Below are 13068 nucleotides of genomic sequence, written 5' to 3' on the forward strand. Positions count from 1 at the left end.
ATTGGAAATATATAAAGATCCAGAAAAAAACCATCTCCGAAACAGGAGGCAAATAGTTTTTTTTCAAGCTCAGCACCTCAAGTTGAAACAGGTTTTTCTTTCCCTTGCAACACAGTGCTTGTACACCGGTGTAATACTGATGATAAAAAACTGATGATGATGATACGATAAAACTGATAACAGCAATAATAATAATTATAATGATAACAGTAATAATAATGATAATGATATTGACAACAATAACAATAATACTAACATTAATAATAGTAATGGTAATGATGATGATAATATTGAAATGATAATAGTAATAGTAAATATCAATAATGAGGATGATAATGGTGATAATGATAGCAATAACAATAATAAAACAAACAATGATAATAGAAGGAACAATGATGATAATGATAGTGATAATGATAATAAGGATACTGATAATAATAATAAAGATTATTGTAACAATGATAACAATAATGATAATTATAGTGATAATGGCAATAAAAGTTAAAATAGTAATATTAGAAGTACCAATAGTTGTAGTAATGATAATGACAATGATAATATGAAAAATGAAAACATGCACGTTCTGAATTCACATCTGGGAAATGATACTGATAATGCTGTGTAAATCATGTTACAGGAAGAGTGAAGTTGGATAAAGTCACATGTAACAAAACACAAATAGAACGAGAGTATGTTTTCCAAAAAAAAAAAACTTTTGAAATATGAAACCATCTCTTGATAACTTTGCGTGTGCCAAAAATTATGCATCAGTTAAAAAGTTATATGATTTATATATAGCACACACATACACGTGCGCGTGCGTGTGGGAGTGTGTATACGCATAAATATCTTATACACAAAGTATTCGCGTGCATGCACACTACCATTTACTTGGACATAAAGGACTGTGTGGTGATAATTGCGTGGGTGTTGACAGCATTAATTGAACAGCCCGCCACGCCCAGAAATGCCCAAACACGAACCCTATGTATCTTCTGTCAGTCTTTTGCACAGGTATATACCAGTATTTATCATGGGTATTACAGAGAGTAATAGACTTGAAAAGCCATAACTGGTGTAATCACAAAATATACACCAAATGCATACAGTTTTCTCTCGAATTATAATGACAATCGTTGCCAGTTCGGGAAGAAAAACACAAACCAATGAATATAATAAAAAACAAACATACTTAACGGACAACATACTTAAGAGACAACCACACCTAAAGAATCCAAACAGAGCAATCTCAATAAGAAAATAAAGGCAAAATCTATTCCAAAATGCGATGAGAAGTGATAAAATATAGACAGTACTCGACGGGTCAGCCTCCCCACAGCATTGGCAACGGTGTCGAGTGGCCGGGCCGGGGAGGCGAGGAAAACAACAAGAGGAGGACAAGTGGGGCAAAACCCGCATGAAACATCAAAATGGGAACCGTGCACGCAAAAGTAAGACCTTGTTGCTGACTGGAAGATCGGGCTTGAAGTCTTGGGGGAGCTGTCAGGCTCATGGGAGGCGAGGAATGGGGTCAAATAGGGGATGTAAATGAGGGGGAAGATGAAGGGGACGTGTTGACGGGATCAAGACCCTCTCCCAAGACTGCTTGAAGTGATTTCCTTACATAACTGAGCAGGCGGTGAGGCATGGCAGAATTACCTAGAAGCTTTATCAGTGTCCCAACGCCATGTTTTCGAGACTTTTTCCAGGGACGGCGAGATGTGTTTAGAAGGTTTCTGTATGATGTCATGGGCTATTCATGGTAAGGCAAGTCTAGACACGACGTGGTCCCGTGGACTGCTTTATTTGGGTTAACTTTCATCTTTTTAAGTAATTGGTCAGGTTTTTATAAAGTTGGCGGCATCAAGAATGTACTTAAAAGATCATGGTATAAACTTGTACATGTTGGTATATAATTGTGTAGTTTGTTATGCAAGAAAAGGTATCTCACACCAAAAGGTACACTGATAACTGAAGTTAATACTTGTGAGTGTAGACAGACCTTATACACTTACTTGTGCCTGTGCAATAATAGTTACTCTTTTTGTGTGTGTGCATAGGGGGGGGGGTCTGTATTTATATGTCTGTGTGGTTGCTTATAAGTATGGCCAGTCCTTTATGTAGTCCACTCCCACCCATTCCAGCCAATCACAGGCTAGGTAGGCTGAGTGATGTGGGACACCGTCTTGTTGATAGATTTCACTTTAGCACTTGGTGAAGCAGCCCTCCAGGTGATCAGCAAGTATTTCCAAATACCTGTCCTTGGTAACGGGTACATTTTTTGGAAGGACTGACTTCATTGTAACCATATGACCCATTGAGTTCCTTTGCAGTTACTCATGGTTCTTTGTTCACTTGACATTGGAGACCCTTCATGATTCTCTTGGAGCTGAGACGGGGCCTCCTAGGCCTTTTCTTGTGGACTGGTGGACCTTCGTTGCCTCCCTCCTTGTTTTTTTGTCCAGTGCTGCACTGTATGGAGTGCTATGCTAGTAATAATAGTGATCTTTGTATTAGACTTCCCCTCCAACTTTCAGGGAAGCTGTGGCAGAAATCTGTTCCTTTGAAAGCTCTTTGCCACTTCCCACTTTTCCACAAAAGGCAAACTAAGTAGTGGTTACACTCATAAGCTGCGTGGGGCGACACAAGAGACAAACTGAATGCTCTGCCTGTGAAGGTGCTGGGCACATTATCCGGTTCAAACAAGTGACATCTTACTAAATTTTGCTCACTTTACCTCTCTGTCTCATGCCAACACTTTCATCAAATTTGCACTGGGGTTATAAGGGGTCCTTGATAAATTGCCATAAGTCTTGGCACAGGAATTTCATGCCATAACTTTTGGCACTGAGTATAATCAGTAGTCAGGGATGGAGATGGAGACTGGGAAACAGACTGACAGACAAGGAATCAGGGAGAGAGACTGAAGGTTCTGAACTGTTTGAGTGATGATGATCTTGCACCTCAACTTAAAGATTTTTATTAAGTCTTTGAAGGAAATGTCAGCTTTATTCATAAGGCCCATGAAATTATTTCTTTCTTTTATTTTTTTTCAGAGTCCAGAACAAGAAGAACACGATGGGCATAAAGTAGACTTCCAGGCAATGAGGGTAATTATTCTGGCAGTAACTAACATACTGTTTAAAAAAGATTATTTTCCTACCATGGTAATGATAATGATAGATTGTTAAAAGAATTATTAACAGATGCATTGGTTTTACTAAAAGGTTTTATGTGGAATTATTAACAGATGCATTGGTTTTACTAAAAGGTTTTGTGTGGCTCACTAATGTTAGGCATTTTTTACATGTGAACAGAAGACAGTAGGTGTCACTCTTTGTCCATTTTGTATTTGCTTTGTTTTTTGTATATTAATAATATTATGTTACTCTTAATTCTAACATACTTGCATTTTTTGATATAAGGAAATAATATTTTACATGTCAATAGTGGGTCTAAAAAATATAAATGGTTGTAAATAGAAACCCCTTTGAAGACATTATAGCTCAGTGTAGTTGATTTGAAGTTTGTTAGATAGTTATATTTTGCATGCAGTAGTAATATAAGAAAGATTGATAAAAATCACAGTATAATTCACCAATTTCAGTAAAAGTCATTACTATTTTGTATTTTGTTGATGTCTGTGGACTAGAAGTTTTGGATAAACAAAACAGAACTTCAGCTTCAATTTTCACAGTAGAGATTAATTTTAATACTTTTTGTAACTATTAGTTCAATTATGATTTTACTTCTAGTTGTGATTTTCTCTAAAAGATAGGAATACAACTTGATTATTTCTGATTAATTTGAATATGATTAATAAGATTTTAAAAATTATTGGATTTAGTCTTTTAGGTTTCCTCTCTCCTCTGTAACATTCTCAGATTTAGTGATATTCTTAATGATTTATAAGCTCTCTTGGAACGCTCTTGTTCTGGAGTGTACTTAGTTATTAGTGCATTTATTTGAAGATATAAGTATATCTAGATTGTGTTTTCAGAAGGTTGTGTATTTGAACTTTGAGATCTGTCTCTAAATTAGTCTTTGGTAGTATAGGGTGTCCAGTATAGGTCTAACTATGAGATCTGTTTCAGGCTCACTAGATGAGTTAGCAGTGATGTCTTTGAGATACTTTAATGTATAAGTATTGTTTGTATTGACTCCCTTTTCTTTCTTGTTTAAAAGTGGTAGTGGTTGCCAAGTCTCAAAACTTATTTGCTTATCATTAGCTTAGTTCTTCTGTCATGTGTCTTTGGTGTTTCTCTTTTATCTAGTAGTAAAGAACAGTGGCACCATGTCTTTCAAGTTTTCATCATTTCCAGTTATCATGGTACAACATCTTCCTACCCAGTGTTGAGTATTGTTTTTCTAGCGTCTTAAAAAACACAGACTGATAGGTCTACTTAAACTTTCAGCATATTAGCAAGGAAGAGAGAGAGGAACTAAGAAAAAGACTAAAGAGTATTAGAGAAAGGCTGGCTGAGCAAAAAGCTCAGGTTATGAACAAGAAGTTGAGGAATACTCAGGTCAGAACACTAACCTAATTCAAGTTGCTTTGCATGTCATAACTTAGCTTTTCTTTTCCCATTTTGTTTAAAGTGGAATTTCTTGTTTTCTCGTATCCCTTTTACATAATTTTTGCTTGAGAAATTTATGAAAAAGATTGAATTTTAAGGTTATTTCATAATGAAACTGTCTTTGTGCTTGTTTATATGATGTACATTTTTCAAATATATGCACAGCTAGCTTTACTATGGTATCTTATTATGGAAGTAGACTCCAGCACCCTCAATGTTTGTGTATAGTTATGCTGTGAATAATAATTATGCTAGTAAAAAGAAAGATACCCTTTTAGCATGTCTGATTTGATTTCATAGAAGTGATAATAAGTTGTTAATCACCGAAAATATTTTGATTATGCTTATCACAGTGCCACCAGGAAAATATAATGTTCTCTGTAGTTTTGTTTTGTGAAATGTCTCTGCAAATAGGTGGCTCTAAAAGTTCATAGCCACCAAGGAGTCAATTTGATGCTATTTATATCAGTGTTATTATTATAGACAAAATAGGTATTATAATTTTATTTACATTATTAATAGCAATATTTCAGAAAATCAAGGAAGAAGATAAACAGTTGAGATAGTACTAGTAATTGACTCCTTGGTGACTAAGCACTTGTAGGGCCATCTGCGTGTAAAGACATTTGATAAACTCAACTCACAGTGGGCATGGCATGTATGTAAATGCTACCTCTGGCGGCAGTGGGTTATGAGCATGATTTCATATTGACAAATAAGCAGCTCTTTGTTTAGTCACAGAAGAGGCTGTAAGCTATCCTTCCTTGTTTTGCTTCCCAACTAGTTTAGAAGGGGAGGCATGCATTTATTTTATTCTCATGTTGTATTGCAGAAATTTGTGTATCATCAGATTACCTGTGAGTTGTTTGGATCTGCAATGACAACTTTGCTAGCTAAAGATCTTCATTTTTATTCTAAAAATGGTAGTGTCAAAGAGTGCCAAGTATGCATAAAGTTATTTACAGAAAGATCTACCCACTGAACCATGAGTAACACTAGTATGTAATTGAAAAAGAAACTGTAAGAAAAGAGAAACAACCTTGGTAATAGACAAGTTGCACTCTACTTTTTGAAATAATTGATCAAGATTTTGTTATCAACAGGATTTAGTGTAGTGTGATTTGGGTTTCCATTCAGAATTTTATGTAATGGTAATATTAAAATGATAATATTGATATTGATACTTTTTCACAGCCTGATGTAATGAGATGATTTGTCTTTCTCAGGCCCATGTGCAAAGAGTCCATGTTGATGGGCTGGCACGCACAAAAGATGATATCGTCATTAATACCGTCAGAGATGTCTTCACTGCCCAGGACTTCTACTCAGTATGTGTTTGTTTACAAGTAGTTGGACCATTCCAGACTGTGAATGTTGATATTGTAGATTGGATGAAGAAAAGATTACTCCTTTCTTTGTGGAAACAAAGAGGGAAAACCAGGTGATGTCAATAGTCAAATTAATGTGTAACATTTGTTTTTCAGGTAATTTTAAAGATTCATGAAGCAAGATCAAGATTAGCAAAATTAGGATGTTTCAAGGATGTTGGTGTTTTTATTGATACCTATGAAGGGCCAGATGCCAGGGATGATGGAATTGAGGTGAGTTTTTTAAAAAGATTTTTTGCCCAATTTCTGTTGAATAATCAAACTTACTATGCAGTTGTTGTTATATTATTTCAAGTAATAAGTACAGCTTATAATAGCAGAGTATGCTAGTATGACTGGGTAGGGTATATGAATTTGTGTGTAAGACCTTCCATTAGCCAATACTTGAACACAAATTTCATATAATGTAATTCAAATTTCTTATAGGAAAGAGTACTTTTTTAAGTATGATGAAACAAATACATGTTACTTTTGCACTTATTTTTTTTTTGTCATAGTAATAGACTAAAATTTTAAAATGACATCATCTGTTAGTATTTCTTACATATTGTATGGCTGTCAAAAGATTTTATAATTCAACCAATTAAAGCTGGGTTATCTGATAGCTATGGTGTTTTAAACTTTTGATGCTGTAAATACATATATGCATGCACTTGCGACTGTGATTTTCTATCAACCTAATGCCACTGGGGATGGCATGCATGCACATGCCATGCCAGTCTTGTAGTTTATTGATCGTCATTACACAGATGGCTCTACAAGGGCTTAGTCACGAAGGGTCAGTTACTAATCCTACCCATCTCACTTGTTTAGCCTTTTCCTTGATTTTTTAGAAGTATCTTATTCTTTTTATGTTGCCATTAGTATTGTTAATAACAGTGTAATAAGTGTTATGTCATTAATGATAATAACATTATCAGTATCAATAGCATTTAAAATAAAAGGGAGAGGAAATGGGAATTCAGGTGAGGTTCCGTAGACTACCAATTGACTCCTTGGTGGCTGGGCACCTGGTGAGCCATCTGTGTGTCGAGACATTTCACAAAACTTTCCTTCAGGGATTATCACCTTTTCCCAGTGGGATTTGGATAAATTTGTTGATGTTGAAGCAATTAGTTGAAGGAGCCAAATACAAGACTTACACAACCTCATCTGTTTACTTTGTTACTTTTGTTAAGAGGAGGTTATTTTTATTTCTGATATTGTTAATAACACAATGATGATAATGCTGATCATGAAACCAAATTATTTAGACTGATAATGATAATAATAGAAGAAAAAGCTTGGGGTAAATAGGCGAGATCACTTAGGAATAGGGAGTCACTCCTTGTGACTAAGTGCTTGTGGACTCCTCTGTGCATAAACAAAATAAACAAAACACTAGTGTTTTGTTTATTTTGTTTATTATAAACTAAGAATGGATGGCATGGTCAGCATCATTTTATTTATCATCATAATTATAATTGCAGCAATAATAAGTTGGGGATAGTAATTATAACAAATTGTAAACAACACATTTGTAAAACTTACAACTGCAATGTTAACAAATACTCAACAAAAGTCTGCTTACATATATAATTTATATGTTAATTTCTAAAGAGACATTGTTACTAGTGATTCTCTTTATGTATTTCCATACCTGCATAATGATTCACAAATGTAATTTTCTATCTGTTGTAGATAACACTATAAATTTTCTTGTATTATTCATGTGAATGGTATTCAGTGTCAAAATTCTTTGGTTTGTGTAGGCTTTGTTCAGTGAGTTTGATCTAGATAATTATTTATGCAGAATATGTCTGAAACAATATTTATAGGTGTATTTTTACATTTCAAATACATTTATTTATATAATTTTAATTAGTTTATATTGACATACTTTTATGTATATCTGTAACACCTTTTGGTTTGCTTTGGATTTTCACATATATTACATGTATTTTTATGGATATCCAATATCAATGATCATATGCTCCAGGTAACTTTTGAGGTGCGGGAGGTGAACTTTCTGGGTGCAAAGGTCAACACCAGTGTGGGAAACAATGAGGGGACAGTGACTACAGGAGGGATGCTGAAGAACATCTTTGGCCGGGCAGAGGAGCTTAGTCTTGAATATTCCCACGGCACGAAAAGGAGTTCATCCTTCTATTCAACGTTTGTAAAACCTTTCCATAATGAAGCAAGTACTGTGTAAGTTACTGCGAGTTTTTATTTCTGTTGAGTGTTTTTAGTTTTATAGTGTAATGTAAAAGAAATGATAGTTTCATTAGGCTTTCATTACTAACAGCTGTATTCCTCTCCTTAGAAGAAATTTGGTGCTAGTGCTTTGTCAAGAAACAGGTATCATTAAATATTTATGATTTTAGTTAGTTCAAGCTAATCTTTTCATTTGTTGAAATTCTCTTAGTATTCTGCCAGGTATAGTTGGTTAACCTCTTTATTCAGACCTAAGATCTACAAAATTTGTCTTCACCCTTAGTCCATAGATGTATGTAAACTTATGCTGGGATGGCATAACATACATGCCATGTTCATTGTGATGTCAAGTTATTAATTATTTACACATAGCTCACATGGCTCCACAAGTACATTGTCATTTTAGAGTTGATTTTTGGAAAGATGTTTCTTTTATTGTTTTTTTGTCTTTTGACAATATTGTTATAATCCTCATGTAAATGATAATGATATAAGTATTCATGTTGATAGCATAAGAAAAAACTGATTCCCCGCAATTCAAGGAGAGATCATGTTGGCCCCTCTCATTAAGTCTTTGGTAGGTGAGCACTTGTTGAGTCATCTATGTGCAACAAAATTCATAGAGGACACTATGTGGCCCCACTTCCAAAGGATTGAAATTAATATTAATCATTATAAGTCTTGATTTCCAGACTAACTGCAAGTCTTTATCAACAAGGTTCAGAAGCTCCATGGTCTGGCTATAGAGAACTAGACCGTGGAGCATTACTTAATCTTGCTTTCAACTCTGCACCTAATGTAAGTTGTTCATAAACTTGTTTCCAGTTGGCTTTGTCTGCATGTGATTATTGGATGATAATAATGTGTTGAATTGTATGGTTAACATGATGTGTTATGAACCTTTTTCTTCCAAAATTATCAAATAGGTACAACAGAAACTCATTCTTGAAGGGTGCTGGCGTCACCTCTCCTGTTTGTCTCGGTCCACTGCCTTTGCTGTGAGGGAACAAGCCGGCCACTCCCTTAAGTCCTCCCTCCGTCATGAGCTGAATGTTGACAAGAGAGATGATTTGGTTTTCCCTACTGATGGAGTCACCTTTACCTTAAAGGTAGAAAACTTCTTTTTCTTTATTTTATTTATAAAAAGTTGTTTGTAAGTTACAGTGAATTATGTCTTTAATTTTGTAAATAGGTGAATAATAGTTTTGTTTGATTATAATTCTATGCTAAACATGATGTGTAATGTATTAATTTTTAGATGAAACATAAACATCAACTTTCATATAGCTACCACTATTTATATGGTATCTTAAGATACAGGATGAAGTTGATCAGAAAACATTGTATCAGTAGAACTTTCTCTATTTTAGTATCCTTAAATTTCTGTAATTGTTTTCCAGAATGAATTGGCAGGTCTAGGAGGAGATATTGGATTCTTAAAGAATGAATTAGATATGCAAGTGAATGTTCCAGTGACAAAAGAACTTGTAAGTTCAAATTCTATATTTATCAGTCTTTGTATGTCTCTGTCTGTCTATCTATATAAGTATATGTATATTTAATAACAGAAAAAGGAATACAATAGATTCTGAGGAAATTTTCAGAATCATTAACACTGCTTAGGTATTTCTACAAGCAATGTTTCTCATTTGGCACATTAAAATCATGTTTTTTTATGTTGGGATATGTAGTTTTTTAATCATAGGAATTACTGGTATTTATGTGCTTCTTAATTTTTAAACCAAAGACGCTAAGCGCTACTCATTACCTATGATTGGAAATAATGTATGAACACATCTTTGTATTTTATAGCAAGACTCAAGTGTAAGTATGAAAAAAAGGTAATAGGAAACACATCATTTAAACATGACAGCCTATTAAAAAGAAAGAAAAAAGAACAACAAATCTGAAAACTGTTTTTAACAGGTCATCCAAGGGTCACTACAGGCAGGCCATCTTCTACCACTGAGGAACAACAAAACCCACTGCATTACGGACCGCTTCATGCTCGGTGGCCCCATGAATCTTAGAGGCTTTGAGATGGCAGGAGTTGGACCACACAGTGACGGGTGTTCTCTTGGGGCTGAGGTAGATAAGGACAATTGATTGTGATTTTTGTTGTGTGTTTTGCTTGTCTTTTCTTTTGTCGTCTTGTTTTTCAGGGAGACTGAGTTGACAAGAAGATTATGAGGATGTAAATGAAACTGAATACAAATGAGTCAGAGTTAGGGATTAAATGGATGTGTGTTAGTATTAATATATGAGTATGTGATTTGTATCTATGTAAGCGAGTGTCAATTTCCGGTGTTAGAGTGTAATTGTATGTTTGCATTTTGTTTCTGTATGTGCCAGGTATACTGCCATGTGAAAACAGACAAGTTGATATAAAAAAATTAATTTTATAAATGTGAAGCTGGTATATAAGGAAAATTTGCCTATTTTGATATTTTGTTTCATCTGCACAACAGTATCATGAAACTGATGGTTGAAGTAGAGAAGAAAATCCCTTGAAACTTTCCATTCTTGGTATGTAATAGTGTTTGCACAGAGTGGAAAGTAGGAAAATGAAAGTTTTATTCCTGTATTACCGACTAATAACTATACAGACACTCTTCAGAGGGATAAGTAAGAATTATTAGCATTGTTAAATATTAAAACAGATTTTAATGAGTTTTGGTTGACATGCTCAGTCCTTGCAATTGATGGGATCCACAAGAGCTTAAAAGTTTGAAATATGTAATATTTTGTGTTAGGTCTAATATATACAAGGCTTGACATTTGTTTGCACAAAAAAAAAAAAATCCTGTTCTTTGTTTTTCTATATTATTATTTTTTTTATTTGGCTTGTGGTGAAGACATGAGGAATGTCTGTATAGAGAAGTAACCATTCAGAGTGATCTACATCTTAAATACAGTATCTGCTTTGACCTAAAAAGAAAAAGTATACCAATTTGAAACTGTAGCATGCAGCACCTTTTAGTGTATTGTGTAATGATCGATGTTAATGAGCCTGATTTATAAAAAGTATCTGGATATCTCAAACAAGGTAAAGTGTGCAGTCATTATATTGTATTCAATTTACCAGCTTGACTTGCATCTTCACATAATATCCATGTGCAAACAGCAGCAACAAGAAATCCATAAGTATTGTTATTGCTGTACTTGTATATGGCTAAATAATTATGGACAACTCTTCCTGCAGATGTTTTGGGCTGCAGCACTACATGCCTACATCCCTCTACCTCTACTTTCACGTGGTGGTTCCATCAGTGAGAAGTTCAGACTACATGGTTTTGTAAATACAGGAAACATTGGGGACTTCGTCATGAGTAAGATCAAATTAGATTTTGTGGATGTTTTTGTTTATTTTATGGAAAGCTTGATTTGTTTTAAATTTTGTGAGAAGTCTTTTTAAGAATGCTTCATTTAATGGGCATCTGTAGTAGATTGCATAAATTGTCATTCCTGCGGCTGCATATTTCCAGAGCATTAGTAACTGATTTAGATTTTTTTTTTCCCCCCCCCAGCCGACGACTACAAAGAAAATCTCCAGACTCTCATACGGGATATGCGACTGTCTTATGGGGCAGGTCTCGCCATGAGTCTTGGAGGCTTTGCACGGGTCGAGTTGAACTACTGCATCCCACTTCTGCTGCAGCGTGGTGACAGACCAAACCAGGGCCTTCAGTTCGGTGTTGCGGCAACCTTTTTGTAGTACTTAAACAAAGAGGAAGAGTTAAGGGTTGAAGTTAAATCTTTAAAATGAATTTAAAGGAATAATTGCAGTTACTAGCTGTTCTCTTTGAGGTTGAAGGTATATAGATATATGAAATGTCATATTTTCTTATACTCTTAACAAGATATTTTTTTTTATCTGTTACAGTAAAAAACTTGGAGAGTAATTTATTGTATATTACAGGTGTATATCTCTGGTTACATCCCCCTGGTTTTCATGTTGACCATTAAATATGCATTTCAAACTTCCCCAAAACATGAAAAGAAATGAGCTGCAGCTAAAACTGTCATGTTGGAGTATGGTCGGTTGTTAAAATTAGTGAGGATAAAGAATGGACTCCAATTTGTTCTTGACTTCTGTATTATATCGAATTTTAAAAATCTCCATAACAGCAGACATACTAAATCATAGACAAGAGGGAGAAAGTAGTTCTGTATATGTGGTAGGCTGATTAACAGGTATTAAGATCTTTAACAAAGCTTTTTGGACCAACTTGAATGCTTTTTTGGGTTACTGAAGACAGTTTGCAAAAAAAAAAAAAATTAGGAGAAGGCTTGTCCATAAACACACTTTCGACTCCAGCTTTCACCCTTTCTGTCTTCAGGATTTTTTTTAACAAATGAATATAAATTCATTTATATGCAAAGCTTCTGTACAGTGTATAAATACAAAGAACATACTTAATTTTGTGCCTGTTTTTTTTTTTTCTTTTACCCCATTCTGTAGCACAGGTTTTTAAGTGCTCAAATTCCTAAGAATATCCATGTCCTATTTTAAAACTCTTGGCCTATATTACAATTTTAAATCATGTTTTTACTTAATATGGTTTATTCCTTATTTAAAATTAAACCATTTTGAATGTTGAAACAAGTAAGTGTGTTAGGCATCTAAGGTCACATGCCACTATGGAAAAGTCTTGTGACAAAAAGGGTAAAAATGAGTTAACAATTAGGATAGTAAAGAGGGGGTGCAAACGAAGTATATCGGAGATTAGTAAAAGAAAGGGCATAGGGCAATTGGATGAAATGGAATGCATCTGTAGCTGGGGAAGCTATAGGAACATTGTTTAAGGAAAACTGGTAAAAGAGCTATTATGAAATAGTTAATGAGCAATACAGGTAGAAATAGCTGTTGAAGAAGGAGCAGGAGAATAATCCGGGGGATGAGGACT

At 34.5% G+C, this 13068-nt stretch overlaps 1 protein-coding gene across 2 annotated transcripts; it reads left to right on the forward strand.

Annotated features, from left to right (window-relative positions):
• Nucleotides 1-1300: 1300 nt before the first annotated feature.
• LOC113823343 (sorting and assembly machinery component 50 homolog) lies at nt 1301-12581 on the forward strand. 2 transcript variants are annotated; one of them, XM_027375960.2, is made up of 12 exons: nt 1301-1451; nt 3057-3110; nt 4416-4526; nt 5804-5905; nt 6062-6178; nt 7944-8155; nt 8854-8959; nt 9088-9270; nt 9562-9648; nt 10088-10249; nt 11364-11490; nt 11689-12581. In XM_027375960.2, exons 1-12 carry the CDS (start codon nt 1431-1433, stop codon nt 11874-11876), a joined length of 1470 nt encoding a protein of 489 aa, XP_027231761.1. In that variant the 5' UTR covers nt 1301-1430; the 3' UTR covers nt 11877-12581. The 2 variants fall into 2 exon arrangements, with proteins under 2 accessions (XP_027231761.1, XP_027231762.1); XM_027375961.2 differs by lacking the exon at nt 4416-4526.
• The last annotated feature ends 487 nt before the right edge of the window (nt 12582-13068 follow it).

Source organism: Penaeus vannamei, chromosome 7 (assembly GCF_042767895.1).
Source record: "Penaeus vannamei isolate JL-2024 chromosome 7, ASM4276789v1, whole genome shotgun sequence".
Taxonomy (NCBI): Eukaryota; Metazoa; Arthropoda; class Malacostraca; order Decapoda; family Penaeidae; genus Penaeus; species Penaeus vannamei.